At 38.7% G+C, this 21,912-nt stretch overlaps 2 protein-coding genes across 2 annotated transcripts; one reads left to right on the top strand and one right to left on the bottom strand.

Annotated features, from left to right (window-relative positions):
• The first annotated feature begins 2,125 nt into the window (after nucleotides 1-2,125).
• Nucleotides 2,126-17,027, top strand: adam17a (ADAM metallopeptidase domain 17a). The gene is made up of 19 exons (XM_083923771.1): nucleotides 2,126-2,316; nucleotides 2,589-2,721; nucleotides 3,798-3,931; nucleotides 4,262-4,350; nucleotides 5,154-5,343; nucleotides 7,330-7,460; nucleotides 7,662-7,748; nucleotides 8,296-8,421; nucleotides 8,933-9,077; nucleotides 9,428-9,519; nucleotides 9,990-10,142; nucleotides 10,936-11,135; nucleotides 11,560-11,663; nucleotides 11,757-11,891; nucleotides 12,410-12,540; nucleotides 12,710-12,788; nucleotides 12,966-13,054; nucleotides 13,239-13,298; nucleotides 15,321-17,027. The coding sequence occupies exons 1-19, from the start codon at nucleotides 2,211-2,213 to the stop codon at nucleotides 15,726-15,728; spliced, it is 2,592 nt and encodes an 863-aa protein (XP_083779897.1). The 5' UTR covers nucleotides 2,126-2,210; the 3' UTR covers nucleotides 15,729-17,027.
• Nucleotides 17,028-17,050: 23 nt separating this feature from the next.
• On the bottom strand, nucleotides 17,051-21,546 carry iah1 (isoamyl acetate hydrolyzing esterase 1 (putative)). Its single transcript, XM_083923773.1, has 6 exons — nucleotides 21,463-21,546; nucleotides 21,268-21,320; nucleotides 20,430-20,590; nucleotides 18,834-18,995; nucleotides 18,594-18,715; nucleotides 17,051-17,461 (listed from the first exon to the last, which is right to left on the bottom strand). The coding sequence occupies exons 1-6, from the start codon at nucleotides 21,523-21,525 to the stop codon at nucleotides 17,285-17,287; spliced, it is 738 nt and encodes a 245-aa protein (XP_083779899.1). The 5' UTR covers nucleotides 21,526-21,546; the 3' UTR covers nucleotides 17,051-17,284.
• Between the last annotated feature and the right edge of the window lie 366 nt (nucleotides 21,547-21,912).

Raw genomic sequence — 21,912 nt, 5'->3', positions numbered from 1 at the left:
GATGAGCATCCACCTTTGTTATTTAAGGAGCCAAAAAGGGGAAATCTGTCAGTTTGTCATTATCTGTGTGTTATAGCTGTTATGGCCTTTTTTACATACTCAAAATCCAAGAATTGGAAAATGAATGGGCCATTTTAGTTTAATTTATCCTTGGCAAAAATACATTAAAATGCTTGTTACACATAAATGCTTTGGAAATAATAAACCAATATAATCTGAGATGGTCCATTAATACAGAGGCCCTGAAGGGCGAAGCACAACAGCATAAAAAATAAATACATATATATGAATATGTATATAACATTTCATAAAAGACCGCCAAAGAAAACCCCTAAGCTTCACAAAACACAAAAAAGATACAACAGCTAAAGAGAAAAAATGTACTGAATGTGTTTTGTTGTGACGTGCTTTGCCCTTCAGGGCCACTGCACGATTCCCCCGCAGGATGATTACTTTTACTTGTGATACTTGCTTCTTGTAAGTAAGAAACATTTTGCATTACATACAGGACGTTTACTTGCAATGGAGATCTTTGTGTAGTGTAGAGTAGTGTATTCCTACTTTTATTGAAGTAAATTATCTAAATACTAATTTTGTTTTTTAATTGAAAAGATTCAATACAAACATTAGTTTTCTTACATGTTCCAGAGTCATACACAATACCAAAAAGGTATTTCTAACTGTATGTAGGAATGAAGAATAACAAAAACAGTATGAGATCTGCTAAACTAAGGGAGTAAATCTGAAATGCCTAAATAATTTAATAGTCCAGGACAGAGTATCTTTGGATTGTGTTATTGAGACTTTTAATCAAGCATACTTTTTTTTCTTTCTTTGTTCAATCATGTATTCACCATACGATTTTTTTTCACATACATTTTTTATTTATTTATATACAGACATAGACAAGAACAGAACAAGACAAAAGTATAAACACAGGGGTACCATAACAATAAAAAAATTAAATAAAATATGCAAGGATTTACAAATTCCAATTGTTTTCCTTGTTTTACTATTTTTAACTAAATGTAGTGTTTGAATATCATGTCCAAAATCTACTTTAAATTGATGTATTTATGGTTTCTTTTCAGTCCATTTGCATTTGTGAAGTTTCCATCTAAAATAAATAGGTTCATAATATAGTTTTTCTTTTACAAGTTATTCTTGTCATAAAAAATAAAATATTTATTTTACCGTAAAAATATATTTGAACCAGCTAATGTTTTAAAAATATTCCATATCTAACCTGAGGGTCTGAGTACTTTGTCTAATGTTCTTCTGTGTGGTAACCATGGAGATAAAACGTGTTTAAAAAAAAAAAAAAGTATTTCAATTCAATTCAATTTTATTTATAGTGCCAAATCATAACAAGTTATCTCAGGACACTTTACAAACTAGGTAAAGACCACACTCTATGACTTATTTATGGTAAACATAGACCCAACAATTCCCCCGTAGAGTTTATTTAAATATTCAATTCATACAGTCAAACACTAACATATCATTTTCACATTAAAAAAAGACAATGAATAAAAAAAAGAATACAGCAAGGATCTCATAAAATAAAGAAAAAATCAATCAATAAATAAACATTGTCATGTCAATACATAGATGTATGTAATAATCTCTGTTATCGTGAATTTCATCAAATGCCATATTAAATATATTTTCAGAGTTTTGACTAAGGCTAGGGATTTCTAAGGGGACTGAATTCAACTAAAAAATGAGAAAAGGTTGGTTTGGAGACTGAGGAGTTTGCTTGTAAATAAAATGTTTACCAAATAAAATGAAAAAATAAACTAAATAGTTAAGACACTCGTTCTTATTTTCATAATAACATAAAACATATTTAAGGGAAAAGCAGTATGACACCTTGACATGGGGGAAGATATAAAAACACCATAATAGCCTTGTGCCATTACGTTAACAAAAACAGATGGTTTAAAGTTTCATCAGCATGCCCACAAAAAAACACAAGAGCTGCATTTTGAAATGATATAAAACGTGGTAACCATGGATATAAAACGCGGTAACCATGGATATAAAACGTGGTAACCATGGATATATAGCAGATGGTGACGTTAATCCCTGCTAAACGGAGGTTTTCTCACTTGGTGCACTTCCGGGTAGCTCAGCTAGCTTAGCTGTCTAGAGAAACCGACTTGTTGTGGCAATGACAGCATTAGCATAGCTGACTGACCTCCCTGAAAATGAGGAGCATACTGTTAATTGCCTTTCTGGCTCCTTGTTGGGTCAACAGTGCAATTAAGTCAAGAGTTATCACGGAAGACAATCACGAAGAAAACCCTGAGTTCGGTAAGGAACTAGCAAGCTGACTCAAGCTAACGTTAGCTTTAATGTTATTGCGAACTGTTTTATGAAAAATTATAGTTATGCTAGGTTTGTTTACTGTGATTATCCACAGTGACATTTCTCCTGTTAAGTGTTAAGCTATAAAATGTTTTTGTCTGGTGAATAAAACCACATCAACAGGCCAGAAAGCCGATTGTCAGCTCCAGGTAGTTGTGTTTGGCCGTATTGTTGTGGTGGTTTAAATTACATAATTGTGGTTTCTTCATGTCTTCCAGATGCTCTGAACTCCATTCTGTCAGATTTTGAAGTGCTGCCGTTGTCAGACCTCCAGCTGCACTCTGTAAGGAAGAGGGACGTCCACACCCAGTCCCACCTGGAGCGGCTGGTGAGCTTCAGAGCCCTGCAAAGGTACAGCAGCACCCTCATATATGACATACTTTCAAGTACAATGGCTCTGATCTTTTGAAGTAATGATGCAGGATAGGGTCAGATCTTTTTCAAGTATGTACTAGAATAAAACTCACATGCACATATTGAAAAAGTCATTGGTTGCTGTCATTATTCCTGTTGTCCATACTGACCCTGAAGAGATCCCTTCTAAGTGGGTTGCCAGCCCAACTTATATTTCACTTTGAGTAATTGTGGCCCACCTTATGAGCATGCACTAGAGATGCACCGATCCATTTTTCCCGGTCCAATCAGATACCGGTACCGGTACTTCTGTTGAATGAATTAACCAACCGTATACCTTGCCATGTGAGTGAAGGCATTAGGCTTGACATGAACATTTAGGTAACAAATTAATACAGATTCAAATGTACTCAATATTATTTATCAACAAATAGTGTACATTAGCAGCAAAAATAAATAAATAACACTTCCATATAAAGTGCAAACAGATATTTTAAAATGTAATATAAAACCCTAATCGGTGTTGCAAACATAGAATTGAAGTGACTAGATCACTGTAACTGTATTGCTTTGTATGATATTAATAAAAAAGAAATGACTGGATAGGAAAGCTGGATTGGCCTCATTCATCCGATATCCGGTCCAGCTAATTAGTCAATACCGGAGCCGATATTGGATCCTGGTGTCGGATCTGTGCATCTCTAGTGTGCACACCAGAAAAAACTGTTAGAACACTAGTTTTTACATTATAAGATGCAGTCTGTTGGTTAGTGGTTAGTTTTTCATTTACATATAGACAGCCTGTATATTTTCATGAACACGTTTTTGTTATTGTTGTGTTGTAAACATAAATAAGTTACAGAAACGTGAGATGAACACAACTTTGTTTGTAATATGTTAAATTTTCAGCTACATTTTATGAACTTAAAAATAAGAATGTCTGCCTCTGGTGATCTGTGCAGGAGAGCAGAGGGCAATATGTTGCCAAAAGTGTCTGTGTGCTCTCAGTTCTTTTATAACGTCTAACTGAATCTCTGGTTTGTAATTTAAGATTATCTCGTTTTCTCTTTCAGACAATTCAAGCTTTACTTGACCACCAACACGGACCTTTTCACTGACAACTTTAAAGCTGTGTTTGTTGATAAACACGGGAGGGAGGAGAACTACGATGTCCATCTTCAGAACTATTTCACTGGACATGTTGTTGGTATGGAATTACTTCTAGGATTTGGGATTCATGCTGTTGTTTGATGTTGTTTGAACTATGATTTTTTTCCCCCTCATGTCACATTTCCCAGGATTCTTTGTTTGCATGTGCAAAACACGTGAAGCTACCACTCAGATTGTTGCTTTTCAAGAACTTAATCTGAGAAATTATGATCAAATTGTTATCACTATGTGCCAAATATGAGCAATGACTATAAAGTTGGACTGATGCGGATACTGCTTTGTTAAGATGATGCTGGATGACAGTTTACCTGCACACCTTTTACTTAATCTTTTAATAAAAGTAATCTTATCTGTTTTGTGTTTACAGGAGAGGAGAATTCACGTGTGCAGGCACACATAGAAGGAGATGAGTTTTCTGCCCACATTCTAACTGATGAAGCAGAGTACAACGTAGAGGTAAGAAGTGGCTTTATCTTACCCAAGGTATTTGACAGTAGACTGCAATGTCCTTGTCAGCATCGTCAAAGCCATAATAAAGCATTCAAGAAAAAGGCAATCGTAAACTGAATACTCTCAAAAACATCAATTGAATATGGTACTATATTACTTCACTCGAAATTTGGCACCTTTTACTTGATTTTGCTTCCATCATAAAAAGTAACTGCTCCAGCACATTTTCTCTGTATTTTTGAGTGCCGTTTTGTGTAATTGTCTCTTGTACGTATATAACAGATTATATAATAAAATCTTGTACCTGTGATTTTCTTTAACATTGGTATAATAACTTGGGTTGACAGTGTTATCAGACATTACTGGAGTGGTTTATAGTGGGGCTAACGTAAACGAAAATAAATGGACCTCTATTCATACATTGTTTATATAATAGATGGTATCACCATCAAGGACCCTTACAGCTAAAAGTCAGCACTTCAGCCTCAGTTGTTGTTACAATTTAAATCTAAAGTGCTGTTTTACAAGGTGTTAAAACACAACGTGTTTCTGCCTGAATATGTAAGGACTACTGTATATTGAACATTATTTTTCATTTTTTCATCTTCAACCGCTTATCTGTCAGTGGAAAATGGGAATAAATTACATGCCCACACTGTAATGGTCAGTGACATGATGTCCTTTTTATATTCCCTATGCCCTTACATTCCTCACCTATATGTTAATATTATATTTTTTTCTTCTCTTTGTGACCGTCTCTTACACCATTGTTTTGATCTCCAATGCCACCTGTCTCTCTTGCTATTCAGCCCCTGTGGAGGTTTACAGATTCCCCAGCTGATGGCAGGTTGCTGGTTTATCGGTCGGACGACATCAAGAATCTTAGTCGCATCGTCTCTCCTAAAGTGTGTGGTTACATCCACGCCGAGGCTAAGGACCTGCTGCCACACACTGCCAGGAGAAATTTGGACGAGCAGGAGGAGGTGGACCAGGAAAAGGGTGAGCTCTTCTGTATATATTTGCAGTGGGAAGGTGTAGGAGGAGGAGGACGGAGTTTATAAGGGTTTGGAGATCACTAATCTGGCTCTGTGCTCTTTTTTGTGGATGGTAAAGAGTGGATAAAAAGAGTAGGAGGATACCAAATGTTTAAAATGGAGAGAAGGAAGTAGGAAGCTGTAGTATCGAGACAAAGGAGGTGGGTGTTAGATTCTGTCACTTTATTAAAAGCCCCCCCTGTAAAACCACATCTAAGTTATGCACACACACACATGGCTGACAAGTATGTATTATGTAACAACCAAATGCCTTTTGATTCTTTTGTGCTGCTTTGGAAATGTAAAGCATATAACTGTGATAATGTGCCAGAGATCTCTAAAACACCTCTCACTGGCTGCTGGTTGAAAGCACTCATTGGGGATATGAGTTGAGGTGAAGGTTCTTATGGAGGAGGCATTAAAATTCATGGAGGCTCTGCATGAGATGACTCTGAGTCGTCACTGGTCTCCCACTGCTTGTTGTGGAAGCCAGAGCAGCGCACGCCCACACTTCTGAACAGTGTACAGCCAAGTGTAAGATGTAATGCTCAATTGGGATGTCTTCCTGTTGTCCTTTTATGTTGTTCTTCAGAACTCATTGTTGGAAGAGTTTCGACTGTATGTCGTGAGAAGCATCTCTCCAGATTTCGTCTGTGCTTTTCTTTGGCAGTGAGAGAAAAAAATGATTTTTACTTCCATCTCTAAAATGTTTGCTGTTTAATATATTTGTAGAGTACAACATTTGTATTTTATAGTCTTCACCAGGGGCTCTGGAAAATAAAGGGGCGTTGTTTGACTATTTTGTAGCACTTTCTAGTTCAGTGGTTCTCAAACTGGTCATGCTTGAATAAAGTTACAGAATGTACCTGAAATACTTTGTCCAGCACAGTTTACCAGGCTCACGAAACTCAGATCAAACCGTCATACTAAGCAACGCTGATCTAATATGAATCAAGATTCTGATACTGTATTGCCTATTTCTTGTCTAAATGTCTTCCGAAACATATTTTAGTATACTGCAATTTGACAAAGTTTGTGACCCAGCTGCTTCAAAATGGACCATGCAGCACCTCAACTCAGTATTTGTCGCTCAGCGATGCGTCGTTGCGTTGCTATGATTGGCTGTAGGTCTGTCTAATTGCGTCCAGAGGCATATTGGTCTGCAGTGTTGATTGAATTAGACTGGTGATGCCAGGCTGGCTTAGAGCCACTGCAATGGGAAAACATGACATGTTAAATGAACCTGAAATTAATTTTGTATTTAGGTGTAAACTCATTTTAGTGGAGGGAAATTGGTCTTTTGTGTCACCCTTTAACTTACACTTGATGTTCAAGCTTCACATTATATTATTTCAGTGACATTTAACTTTGCCTGTTTTGAACAATAGTGTTGAGAATCACTGTTATGGGCTACTTGATTTATGGATTATTTTGTTGCTTAGCATGACCGTTAAATCTGCATTGCAGGTTCTAAGTCTTGCATGAGCATCACTTCATCTATTTGTGAAAATCAAATTACAGATTCAACACAGAATTGTTTTTGAATAGAAGTGAAATCGAACATACCCCCAAAACCTCTGCTCTAGCTGCATAAGTGAACCTAACATGGTTGGTGAAACTGGCTTTAGTTTACTGTGGTTGTACATACAGCAGCCCCCATTCATACGTACTACAGCATGCACTCTACTATAAAGTTAAAGTGCCATTTAATTCTGTCTTGAAAACAGAAGCAGCCCTTAATCAGTTCACAGGCAAACAAAAATGAAGACTAAATCTGAAAATGAGGGCAATTAACAACGGGATACTGGAGCACGGCCTCATTATTAACTTCTGGATGTATCTATATTTATGGAAGTTCACCCTTGACTGTTTGAATATGACAATGCTCTAAAATAACTGATCATTGCTACTTCTTGTCTCTCTCACTGCTACTGCCGTTTATTTCTCGTAGGGTATCACCACAGAGAGAAGAGGCATGCTCACGATCACAAGAAGAACACCTGCCCCTTGTTGCTGGTAGCAGATTACCGCTTCTTTAAACACATGGGCCGTGGACAGGAGAGCGTCACTCTCAACTACCTGGTCCGTCTTTAATGATGCCATGTCCAAAAGAAGTGTAGAAAGAAATCACCTTGTATAGATTTAACATGCATAGTTTTACATCATCAAATAAACATATATATTAGCATATGTCTGATATACCTCTGAAAAAACTAAGTGAAAATATATTGTTTAATAATGTTTCTGTACATTTGTAATTCTTGCTTCCTTCTCTCCCTCCAGATTGAGCTGATTGATCGAGTTGATGACATTTATAGGAACACAACCTGGGATGATGAATTCAAAGGCTATGGGGTCCAGATCCATCAGGTGTGTGTGTGTTGCTGGCTGGCTACAACTTCATGGTTCAAGTCTGACTTTTGGAACAATTTGTGGCGTTTAAGCATCAGACATTAATGCTTCAAGCAGCACAAGAGCTTTGTTTTTACATTGAGTCGCTCCCGGAAGTGAAGCTGTGAATAACACTGTCCCTCAGTGTCTTTGAGAATAGCATATTTAGGAGGAACTGAAAGCTTTTGTGTGTTCCCCGTGGGGTTATTTAATTTGTTCCACAGGCTTTGGGAATGAATGGAGACACTGTTTGTCATTCTGTGAGTTGTGGGTTTTCTCACTCAAAAGTTATGCATTCACTTAGAGTTAGTTTCCAATTTTCTTTACCATAAACGTCCATAAGAGCTTGTGTGCCGCCTTCAATCCCAATACCTTTTTAGAAAATTTGATTGGCTTGGTTTGCATCTTAAAATTTGGATTATGAAATGTTCCACACCACATTAATTATGAGACAGACCAGTACACTGGGGTTTGAGTTAAATTAGATAAATAGTTGATTAATGGTTTCTTTGGTTGCCATCCTCAGATCATCATCAACAAGGAGCCTACAAAGCCTCCCCATGGCCGTGCTGGCGCCGGCTGGGTCCACTATAACATGGAGAACAGCCCTGAGAGAGGAAAGTTGGTCTGGGATGTCAAAAGACTTCTGGAGGTGGGGAAGAGAGACCGAGAGAAAGAAAGACATGACGGGAGGGGAGGTTTGGGAAATACAGTGTGGTTTTCTCTGTCAGAACCTTTGGACTGGATATGATGATGTGTGAAATGTGCAATTGAGCTGGAACGACAGAAGCTTATCACAGATATGCTTCTGGGATATGTTTGCGGATAATTAGAAGAAAGGGAAATGCCAGTGTAAGAATATCAAAGATAAAAGTTTATGTGAAATGTCCCGCCCAATACAAATATGGTAAAAAAAAACTGTAATGAAACATATTTTGCCATAACACTGCAGTTTATCCTTGTGGTGTCAGCGTGAAGACCTCCAATGTGATAAAGAGTGATGATATTACAAATATTTGCATTTCCAAATGTTAATTTCTTTATTCAAAGGGAGTGTTCTACAGTGTTTTGAGTCCTTGTGTGAAACGGAGTAAAACTATGTTTGACATATGGTAAATCAAAGTTCTCTCTCTCTTCTTTTTTTTTTTTTTTTTACCCCTCAGCAATTTAGCTCAGACATAGCTGACAACGCCTCCACTGTGTGTCTGGCCCACCTGTTCACTTACCAGGATTTCGATGAGGGCACACTGGGGCTGGCCTACGTGGCCCCCTCCAAACCTCAGGCCCTGGGCGGACTCTGCCCAAAACGTAAGGACACATCCCTAAGTGGCAAACTGGCTTTATTTCAACAAGCTAAGCATTAACTTGCAATGTACACCTACGTTACCAGTAAATGGTTCATGTAGGCTGACGTGAATGCATATCAGTGAATTTTTTTTTTTTTTTTTTAAATGATGCTGTTTTTCATGTTTTAAGACCATCTGTGTTTTGGTGTCTTTAAAAATCTGTCATAGTTATGTAACGTTAAAGTCGTGTGTTAAACTGCTAACAGATCTGTTTAGTAATGAATACAGACCAGAGAAATGGCAAAGATGGCGAGGTGTTTACTGGAGACGTGTTTTTTTTGACATCTTGCTTTGATTTTGTCCTTTTTGTAGCGTACTACCCATCTCACTCTGTGAAGAAGCCCAGTTACCTCAACACGGGCCTGACCAGCACCAAGAACTACGGCAAAACCATCCTAACTAAGGTCTGTTTTACTTCATCTTTCAATCATCTTCTTTGACAGAACAAATGACTATGTGCACTCGGTTTTAGAAAGGAAGTTATGCAACATGTCCCCCAGCCAAGTGTAGTCTCTAAGTAGAGCAGACACACCTTTTTGCGTGGGTGTTATGAGTAATGATGTGAACGCTACTGCATTTTCACACCTTAGTTATCGGTATGCTGCTTGCTTCTCAGCGCAGTTGACAGTGAAGTTTCAACACATTAATGTGAGCTGAGAGGAAGTTTTTGGGATTTGTAACTCGAGCCTCTATAATATTATCAAAGCATGATTGTTTAGTCAGTAAAATCCTTGTTATGAGTAAGAACGTGCACCAAGTCATACTGTCAGTTAAGCATTTGTTGTTTGTTAGAATTCAGCTTTTGTTCTTGATTTATACGCTAGTAAAGTCTCTGTTCATCTGAAATAACTCTGGTGTGTTTGGGTCCCATCAGGAGGCGGACTTGGTGACCACTCACGAGCTGGGCCATAACTTTGGAGCAGAGCACGACCCTGACAACATCCCTTTCTGTGCTCCCAACGACGACCACGGTGGGAAGTTTGTCATGTACCCTATCGCTGTGAGCGGAGACCACGTGAACAACAAGGTATCTTCTGAAATGTGAACAAGTAAAAAGTGCTATTCAAACTTCAACGTTCAGGAGGATACAACAGGAGCATTTTTAGCACAAGGAAAATGTACAAAACAAGACAGGGAAGAAAATAATTTGAAAATAATGGTTTGAAATGATACGACAACACAATCGAACACAATCAATAAACAACAGGGGTATCATTATACTGAAAATCAAGACCATATAATGTAGTAACTGCTAGATACATGACAAACTTGTTATGAGGATGCACTGAGTTCATGCTGCAAAGTGTGATATTAAGTGTGAATTTGAGCTGCTTAATCTACAGAGTATTGGATAAATGTCAGTCACAGTTGTTCCTGAGATATTATAATGACTGACAATTAATGTACTGTACCTCCTTCACCATTGGCCTTACGAGCTTATATGTGTATGACTTTTTATGCTGAAGTTTAAGGTAAAAAAACGTTATCTGTGACTTTTTCTGCTCTTGAAGATCTTGATCAGTATACATCAACACAAATGCATACAAAGGCCATGAGACTGTTTGTGTAGCTGTAAATTCATGCATATTTTAATGTGTATATATATATATTTTTAAATCAATTTTACATTGACTTTGTGTACTTTTTATCTATGCAACTTTTTTAAAGTAAATTGTGTTTTTTTTTTTGCTTGACAAAGAGATTTACATCTGTTATTCTAGCATTTTGGCTTCATAGCAGTCCTTTCTCGAACCCGCTTTCACAATTGAGCAAAGAGCATCCACTCTGAGTTCATATCTACCTCTCCTTCCCTCCTAAAGCGCTTCTCCAACTGCAGTAAGATTTCCGTAGGAAAGACGTTACGTTTCAAAGCCCCCGTGTGCTTCAAGGAGAGGAATAGTAAGGTATGTGGGAACTCCAGAGTGGAGGATGGGGAGGAGTGCGACCCCGGGCTACTCCACCTCGACGACGACCGTTGCTGCTCAGCCGACTGCAAATTCAGAAAAGGTGCACAGTGCAGGTATGTGATCCAAAAGACTGATAAACTCTACAAAACACACTTTTCAAGTCTAATAACACGCTCAAATATTGGATTAATTAAATTTAAGATGGCAAAAAACTAGGGCTGTAGTTAACCAAAGAAAATCTGGGTCGATTGGGAGATGGGTGGGAAAAAAAATCTGCACATTATCTCGAGATTTACTTAATAGTCCACAATTTATCTGGCAACTCTGTGTGTCCATCACCCTTATGGTTTTTTTCAGATGTGCGCCTATCATTTTTAGCCGGAATTAAATGCCTTTGTGGACACACGGCCTTATGAAATTAACACCAGCGATTCACACAATCAACAGACCGACCAGTTGACGTCAGCCCTACAGAAAACCTTTTGTAGTGTTATTGTGAGTCCAAGACACATTCACATGTCTCTATTCTTTCCACAGCGACAGAAACAGCCCTTGCTGTAGGAATTGCAAGTTTGAGCTCGCAGGGACAAGGTGCCAGGAACCCATTAGTGCTACCTGTAAAGGCATATCCTCCTGCACAGGTTAGCGCCTCCTGCTGGTCTAACACAAGAACTGCAGCGATCTTTAGAAGCCTTTTTAAAACTATATCTCCCTATCTTTCCTTCACATGTTAGGTAACAGCAGTCAGTGTCCACCTCCTGAAAACGCTGTTGACAACACTGTGTGTGTTGACAACGGACGGTGTCTCAATGGAGATTGCAACCCTTTCTGTGAGGCCATGCAGAACCTTCAGTCCTGTGCCTGCAACGGTAAAGAGCAGTTAATTTGGCACAAGATAAGAGGAAAAATGATAAAAGCTTAAAGGGAATTGTTGTCTAATGTTGTGGATCCTGCCAATCTGAGCTACTAAAGCAGGTTCCCAGTCATCACGGGGGTGACCAAATATCCCAGACAGACAGAATCAAGAACTTTGAATAAAAGAAATGGAAATCATACTTGAAAAATGTGTTTAGTTTAGATTTTGAAGAATATCATGGTTTAATTGATGTATTCAGGGATATGTTGACAGTTGTTAAGAGAAGCTTTTTTTGTATATAAAAACCAAACTTTTATATTTGAACTTATGAAATATATTGACACTGATTGTAAACACAGCCGTTTCTTTACTTCTTGGAAAGTTTACATCGGATACAGGATTTCTGCAGATGGCAGAGATTCTTCATAAGTCTGAATTAATCTTTTCAGCTCTGCTCAGAAAAATGTGTGCACTGCCACTGATAATAGGAGGTATAGCTGTTACCATTTTGCGATCCTCTTGTGTTTGCAGAGACAGAGGACTCCTGTAAAGTGTGCTGCAGGGGCAAAGATGGCACCTGCTCTCCTTTCGTCCAGACCAATGGCAGTTTCCTTTTCCTTCGCAAAGGAAAACCCTGCACTGTGGGCTTCTGTGACGAGGGCGTGAGTCACCAAATCATTTATATCTGTCCACTCCACAGACAGGATTCCTACCATGTTTCCTTTTTTGTTGTTAGTCCAGGCCTGACAAAATTGTATGTTATCAAGGAGTTCATTTATTTGTGCTTTATTTGACTGATTGAGGAGAGTCAACTTTCTCTTGTTAAAACAGGGAAAGTGCATGAAGCAGGTGCAGGACGTCATAGAGAGGTTGTGGGATTTTATCGACAAGCTGGACATCAACACATTTGGTAAGTTGGATACGACAGGCCACTTTAAAATCTAAAATTGTGTCAAGGGATTCCCAAAGCAGACATATAAGTGTTTTTTAAAATCAGTCTTTAGTTCTGTTATTGATGACTGCAGCAGTTGAGACAAGGTCTTGTCACTCTCCTTACCTTGGCCTTTCCTAACCTCCCCCTCTCCAGGGAAGTTCCTGGCGGATAACATAGTGGGCTCTGTCGTCGTGTTCTCACTCATCTTTTGGATTCCTCTCAGTATCCTGGTGCATTGTGTGGTAAGAATCTGTTGTGCATCACTTTACACTAGTTCCCGATGTCTTTAGTGGGAGAGTAACGGCTCCTTTTTGGCTTCTGTAGCACTTTGATTGAAGGTAAATCTCTTCTTTACAATGATGATCTTAATTATTATTATTATTATTATTATTATTATTATTATTATTTTTGTGTTTCTCTCTGCAGGACAAACGACTTGATCTTGAGTATGAGGAGAACACAAAGTCCTTCTACTACCCGCCAACTGTAAGTTTCTCATCTCTTAAATGCCCATATATAAACCCGTGCACTAGCCTTGCTGCCACACTAACCAAACTAATACAATCCCTCATTGCTTTTTGAAACACACTGACACGTTAAATAAGGAAGGCAGAGGGGAGTATGAAGGTTGATGTTCAGATTGAGGTAGTTGCCTTTTTCTCTTAATCTATGTCCTAATCTCTGCATCACATGCCACCATTACATGAGGTCAGCAATCAGCAAAAATCCTGCAGGGAGGACAATAAATCAGATATAATTACCAACAATAAAATAAGAATTTACTTCTTACATGTTTAACATCAAATGTATCTCTGCTATGTTTGACAGTATTTTAAACTTTTGTGAGCCTTTTTAAAAAGTTAACATTTTGTTTAGATACTACTTTTTCATTTAAAGAGCCCTGAAAATTAATTTTCTCAATCAGCATTTTACCCTGAGTGGAGCTGTAGTACATGAACACAACATAATGTGCTGAAGCTAAATCAGTTCCATAGACTGTACAAAAAAGATCATTTCATATGAGAAATCTTTGTATTTGTGTTCTATTTGTGTTTCCACTGGAAAAAAAGATGTTACATGGTTTATGTTCACCAATAAGGTTTTAGCAGTTTGTGAATTAATTGCTTATGTAGTCATGATTATTGAATGTTATTGAGAAAAAATGTTAGATTTAAGTTAAGTTATCAGAGGAGGAAAAAATGTTGTTTATGGCATCACAAGAGCGTGATGCCTTACTTTGTAATTTGATATAGTATTCCGTGTCTTTGACATTCAATGTCTGCTACAACAAATCATTCTTACTTTTAAACCTAATAAACATTTTTGCAACACCATTCTAACGACAGTCTGAGAGAAACCTGGTGCTAAATTGGCTTACAGTCTTGAAAACACAGGGTTGAGAGCAGGACACAAATGGATTCAGAATCCGTCAGTGAGGGCCTCACTTTCAGGTTCAAGCTCTGAATGACCTGTCCATCACTCTTTGCCTTGGCCCTTTTCCATTCTCATTGGAACTGCAGCAGATGGTGGAAGTTTGTAGTAGAGCTCCCGCCATAGGTGAGTGCGCGTACCATGGCTTGGTGTTGCGTTGCCATTGAGTCCATGATGATGCATGGTCAGTGGCCCACGTTTGGGATACTCCTGAAGTCACTTACTCCTTGATGTAATCACTGATCTGGTTGCACATTTTACACCATTTCAAACACACCTGTGCCTTTCACCTTTCACTGAGATGAAGTGAGAGAGGCTCAAACTAAAGCTCCTCTGCACAGAGTTCTTCTGTATCTGATCAGAAATTACCTCAAGAAAGCAAGAATGAATTTTAGGAGTATTCAAACAGACAGAGGACTGAGCAGGTTGCACCTTGTTGTCTTTTGTGAAATCCGGTGCAGTGTGTGTCAGCGTCTTTAAGTTTGCATCTGCTGTTCAAAGCCACAACAAGAAGAGGGTAATGGCCTTTAGGTGGTTGTTGTTTTTTTTTTATCATTATTATTTACCTTTTTCTTTTTCTTTTTGTAATGGCTGTCTGCACTGTGTTTTTCAGGTTTGATTGGGAACAGTCAGAGGGCACATTCCTCTATAGACTTTTGTCATGGCAGACATTTTGACTTGTAATGGCAACTAAACATGAATGATGGATGACTCTATTTAGGTGTGACATGCTCAATGTCAGGGTCCTTGTGCTCCCTAAATGCACTGCAGCCATTATTAATATTAGTTGAACCTCTGTTTGACAAAATGTCCACTATGAGAAACGTTTGTTTTACTCATTCCCTCTCTTTAAAGGGGGTCATGGGGGTGATAATGGGAAGGAGATAGCAGATAGCTAATACTTAATTTCTCTTTAAGTATAATGGAAACTGTTTTAGGGTTTTTAAATGAACTATTTCATGATTTTGAACTATAAGGATCTGAGCAGAATGGAGTAAAAAGGGAGTGGATCCCTCCTCTGTCAGAGATAGACAGCTTTGATGTGACTCGGTCTCACATGTTGTTCTTGCTCTTCAGAGTCAAGAAATGCTGAACAACTTCGAGTTAGCACCCGGGCGCATCGTCAAGCATCCCTCCTCCTCCGCCGGCCGGACCGCGCCCTCCTCCCTGCCCCAGCAGCCTCAGCAGCAGACTCAGGTCGTGGCCTCTACCGCGGCCAGCACCAGTTCCCAGGCCCCCGACCCGAGCTACGGCCCCACCCCGGACAGTGCAGGGGAGCCACGGATGGCCACCATCCAGGAGGACAACACCAGCGACTCTCACCTGGGAGAGGAGGACCCGTCGGACGATTTCACAACCGCAGGAGCCTGCTCGTCGGCTACGAAATCCTCTTACGAGGATCTGACCGAGCAGAACCAGTCAAGCAGCGAACGGCGGCGCCTCAAGAGGCAGGAATGCTTTGACACAAAAGAGACAGAGTGCTGAGGGTAAATCACTAAAAGCACCAACACATACATGATGCAACCTGATATTTGTTTTAGGGAACATGATTTTTTTTTTCTCATCACAAATCCCAGGCAGTAACTGTTGGTAAAGGCTAAGGTGTAGCTGTAAAGATAATGACATACATGTTACAAGCAGTGACTGAGTGAAGTGAATTCATGTCTGTGTGTTCCTGTGGTGAAATAATGCTGTGCCTTTGCTCAGTGAGGTAAGGGGTCCTTGGCCAGATGAAGCCTGGGAGATCTGAGCAGGGCTGTGGAAATAAATCTACCGCGGACCATCGCCCAAACACATCATAGACTTAAATTAGGTTTTGCGGTAACATAGTGGCAAAATACTTTCTGTATATGCAATTTTCACGAACAACAACAAAAAAACGATTACATTAGATCCCAAGGCTCTATCCCAAGTTTGTTAGTGTGTCTTGTTTTGGATTATAACTGTAAAAAAGAAGAAGTATCATGTCTGGCCTTTTCTCCGTTACATGCTTGTTCACAAACTGTCGTCATAGCAATGCAGCCTCACTGGTTTGTTCCACTAACATATACAGTGCATATTATTATGTAGTTATTTTATCATTTTAAAAGATAAAACATTTCAGTGTGATTATTAAGCAGCAAACCTGGACTTAAAAATGAATTTTATCCTGAATATCTGTCATAATTGCACTTGAAGTATTTTTCACATCACTGGAGAATTGAAATAAGTTTTATACACGTCATTACTGTTCTGTGTTATTAATGTTTTTAATTACTGGCTTGTATAATATTTTGACTCAGTACTTAGGGTGCAACATTTTAAATACTGTGCATGGACAAGTGGTCTCTTCAGTATTACACTTGTTTGTCAAGCTGTTGAAACTCCCAGAGTAGGTCAAATCGTCTGTATGAAACATGGTGCCTTTTCTGATTTTGTGCCTAACCGTTCTGACGTATTTCTGTGCAAAACATTTAGTAGAAGAACATGAAGCTGGACAATCGTAAATTTAACTTCAAAGGAAACTTCTGTTGTACTGCTCGGTTTTCTGTCCTGGTGCCAATGTGAGTTCTATACCTTTCTCCTGTTTACTGCTGTCTCACCACTGTTGCCTGCTGTGTCACATGTTAAAATTGTAAAATATGTATTTAACTGTAGGTCAAGAAGAAAAACTAGACCGTGTAGCTAACTGGCTCTCCTCGACTGATGTGAATTGTTACACAACGAGCAGATGTCCTGTGTCATATAATCTGATGTGTATATTCTTAATGTTTCTGCTTATACAAGTCCATCCTTTTTTTTTTAAGTGTCTGCATTATAAACGCATCTCAAAATAAAAATCTTTATTGTGCATTTTAAACACAAATACACCGTCTTGCATTGAAGTACTGGCAAAAACAATTCACAGCTGCTTCATTGTTTCATAGCAGGAATGCAGTCCAGCAACAGGCTCTCAGTTTATGTGGGAATTTCCACCAAGTGCTGGTGAGTGTTTTGTTTTCCACAGAATATCCAGCCCTGTAGGATCTTGAGGATGTTTTCCCAAGCCAACATCCTCTCCTTTACTGGTCACAGAGAAGGCTGCCCTCGGGGCTCTTGGCATCCACGTCTCCCCAGTAAGGAAGGATGAAGGGCAGGTCAGCCACACGACCCTCTAGCAGCCCCCACAGGTGCTGAGCCACAAACTGGTTTCCCTTCTCGGAGAGATGCAGCCCGTCAGACAGATAGACTGTGTAGTCCTGCGGAGCAGAGGACGGAACAGGAAGGGTTTAATTTAGAGGTAGAAAATGGGGCATAAAGAAAAATCTCAATACTGGGTCTGGTTACGTTTAGGTCAGTGCTTTAAATTTATCTCCTATGAGACATTTGTAGGATTTGAAACATTTAAGGACCCCATATTGACAAATATTACATTTATCCAATCTGATTCAAAAATCTGCAAATTCGATGAACTAAGAATCTAATGGTCAATTTCTGTACGGCCTGTTACAGCAGTAATTTATTTTACGGGTCCATGATCTAATCAAGCCTTTGCAACTTTACGTTTAAGAACTATGTAACTTGGTGATTAATTATAAGGAAAAAATAAAATACAAAGAAAAGCTCAATTTAAATCCAAGTAGGTATTCATTTATTTCTCATTTACAGGGTTCCCGAAGTCATGGAAAACCGGGAAAAGTCATGGAATTCCAAAATCTAATTTTCCAGGCCTGAAAAATTCAAAGATGAAATCAGGAAAGCCTTGAAAGTTGTGGAAAACTGAAGGAATTTTATTTAAATGAAATGAATTGCTGCAGTAGTCTGTGGAAAACCCTTCCACGTAATGTTAACGCAAAAAGGATTTCCTGACGTACCGTAGCTCTAACATGCGTGACAACAGCTTGTTTACTATCACATGCGTTTATTTTCTCTGTTCTGTCTCGTCCTTCATGAATGCCAGCTCGCTGACATGATCTTTGAATACAGTTTGAATCTGATACATATACTTTTGTTGCCACGTTGTTTTTCAGACTTTGACAGTTTACAGTTCGGTCGGTTCTGTTTTTCTTCATCTGTGAAGTCCAGGTAAATATGCCGGCATCAATAAGCTCCCTAGATAAAAGTGCTTGTACAACTTTTTTTAAATATAGGACAGTGTATTGACTGACTTGCTTTTTCATGTTCAGCTAACCTGTTGTGCACTAAATTAAAGAATCTTTACGTTACACTAGAACTTATTGGAATTAATGTGCTGCTTTTCTTTAGTTATGTGCCAAATGACATAGTTTCCATGAAAATCCTGGGATATTATTTGGAAGTTGAATAAAGTCAAGTGTTTTTCATTGTTATGTGTGTGGATTTCATGTTGCAGTGACAGTAACAAGTACCCACCTGTCCATCTTTCTGCATGAGTGTCCAGAGGTCCAGGACGTCTGCGCCACACTGACTGGCAGCCTGGACACACGCCTGGGCGTACTGCCCTGCTGCGGAGTTGTGACGATTGAGTGGACATCCTGAAAAAAAATAGACATGAAGCAGCACTCCTAATCATTTTAGGCCTGGAGCGTAAAAATGGCAACACGAGAACACCATATAGCACATGAGAGGGGAGAAATTGTGAATGAGTGTTACCTTTCAGAACGCACTCCTTCTCCCAGGCTGGCTCATGAAGAGGAGGAGGAGTGATGAAGATAACTCTGTCTGCTGACACTCCGGCTGAAGCCAGAAGCCTGGTGATCTCCTTCAGGTTCTCTGAATACTCCTGCAGGGGGACATGCTGCTGGGGGTTTTTATCTGCATGACAGGAACGAGGCAAAATCATACATTACGAAAGGATTATTGATTACCGATGACAATATTCACACAACACATTGTTTTAAACTGTTAGACCTCCCTGTCTCATAAATGTCCACGTCTTTCTAAGCTTGTTTTGAGCATGTTGCGTCAACACGGAAAGTGTGAGAGAATGTATTATACAAACAAAAATCTGCTGTTGATGCACACAGCACAACAGTCCAAATATTTATAAAAGTCAAATCCAAAATGGGATCATTTCTGTGGTGTAAACACAACACATTTTTGAGGGAAGAAATACAAAAAACAGTCGTAGTATAGGATGTCATGAAGAATGCTGAACAGGAGGTTTTTCTTCCTAAGAATTCTCAAACATGCCAAACTTCATGCTCCAAATACACTGTTACAGTAGCACCATAGAGTAGTTTAGAGTTTCCTCTGCTACTGTCCCACGGGGTGATATACCAGCTGCACTGCAGAGAACCTGAAAGACTTGGTCCAGGTGGTTAAAAAAACACACTGAGGATTGTGGGAACTATGCTCCTAAACTTGCACATTAGTATGTCTGCACGTCTGTACGTCTACACAAGAAGTTGAGCAGCACCAGTGAGGCTGTTTGTCCTCTTGTCATCAGAAAAGAGATACAGAGTCATCGAAGTGCCAACAGACAGAATAAACAGTCCAGAACTGTAGCCTCCATCACCCTATAGCTGTTAAGGACTGAGGACTGTAAATATTACCACCCACTCTCCAGCTGCTGATTTATTATACGCATTTAACTCATTGTGTATTAAGATTACATTATTTATTATCTTGTTTTAATTGCTGCTGATCACTGAAAGGCCATCCATCCATCTTCCACCGCTTGTCCCTATCAGGGTCCCGGGGGGGGGGGGGCTGGAGCCGATCCCAGCTGAGGCGGGGTACACCCTGGACAAGACGCGAGTCTATCGCAGCGCACATGGAGGCAAACAGAGACAGACAACCATTCACACTCACATTCACCCCTACGGGCAAATTAGAGTCATCAATTAACCTCACACGTGCATGTCTTTGGACTGTGGAAGGAAGCCGGAGAACCTGGAGAAAACCCCCGCAGACACGGGGAGAACATGCAAACTCCCCAGCCGGGATTCGAACCAGGAACCCTCTTGCTGTGAGGCGACAGCGCTAACCACCGCCTCACTTAAATTCACCAGACATAATTTTGTGGTATGTCTCATATTAAAAGTATGCTGTATGTCATAAAAAACATCATAGAAATGTATCGCACGTCATAAAACATTAAGTTAACAGATCTGTGCAAAATCTGTGGACTGCCCCTTTTAATCAAGAAAACTATTCTAGAGATGTATTAAAATCCAATACAGGAACATGTGTATCATTATCAAACTTCTTGAATTGTCGTTAGAGGTTGTGTCAAGGAAGCTTCACCTTCCAGTGCACAGTCATTAGCTCCAAAGAAGACAGTGACAGCAGCTATGTTGTTGTTGTTGTCGGCAGAGTTTGTGTTGTTGTCCATGAGGCGAGGAAGAACTATCTTAGCCCATCTGGAGTTGTAGCCGGACAGTCCTCTGTTCACAACATCACACTTTCTGATGGGAAAACAGGGAAATATACATGTCCTTTGTCAAAAGCACTTTAGTTTGGATAGATCATTTGCATAAATCAGTATCATTTCTGTTCATATTCAAATGTATGAAAACTTAGATGAGCTCTTCCATTAGGGGAAAAAAAGAAATCAAGGACAAATAAACACTGTTGCTCAAAAAGTTATTATTATAAACCTCTTCTCATGAAGTGATTTGGACAAAGTGATTTATTCTTGATAGGTAAAGTGTATATAATCGTCAAGCTCAATTAGCAATCTCTTCCAAACATATCACAGTGAAAATTAAACCACATATATAAATACAGTTAAAAGAGGAATATGTCTGAACACACATTATTGAGATTTTATGGGCACGAACTTGCCTTTTTTTTTTTTACTTTATTGAAAATGTACAAAAACTTAAATAATAAATATAAAAAATAAAAATATATATAATAATAAATATTAATATATAACATAACTGGTTCAAAGCACTGTGATCAAATATAGACATGTTATTATACACGATTAAGAATGAATTAGAAAGGAAGTGCTTAAAGTAATACATTCTTAACATAATTATAATATCAATAGAAAGAAGAAAAAGTAAATAAAACTACAGTTTAATTTCAGTTAATTGACACAGTGGGGAAGTGTTTTAGAATAGCATACATTAGTTACCTTGCTAGTTTGTTGGCAATTTCTGAACCCCAGCCATTGGCTTGAAATGAAAACTGGAAGAATCAACAGCACTTGTTGTTTTAATTACAAAATTAAGCTAACAAGCTAGCAGCTAATGCTAACTACTGAGCTAGTTAGCGTTAGCTGCTAATTTGCACAATATTAGTCTTTAAAATGGATTTTGCGTGAGCTAACCTGTGTGATGGAGTCCCCAAATAAAATCACTTTAGGCCACATTAGTGTTTTGAATTTAGACATAATGAAACTGGCTGCACGAGATCAAACTTCCGGATAGGAGGTTGTTGTGACGTATTACCGTACTTCACAATAAAAGTCTTAACATCATGACATTTTTTACGTTAGATATTCAGCTACTATATAACGTATTTATCATTATAAAATATAAACAGACACGTGTATAAAATAAAATATAATCATGATAGGAATGACACAAATGACAAAAAATGACAAAAAATGTCTTGACTTACTATTAAATAGTTTGGAATTAATCTCTTAATATTTTGACTTTGTATGTCAAAATCTGTCTAACTACTGTGTATTTTCACCTTGAAAGTCAAAAGTTGGATTTATATGAATAACAAATATCAACATATATAGCACCACAAACCTCCAAAATGATGTTAA

Source organism: Echiichthys vipera, assembly GCF_963691815.1.
Source record: "Echiichthys vipera genome assembly, chromosome: 12".
Classification (NCBI taxonomy): Eukaryota; Metazoa; Chordata; class Actinopteri; order Perciformes; family Trachinidae; genus Echiichthys; species Echiichthys vipera.
This window is presented reverse-complemented; position numbering and strand designations above follow the sequence as displayed.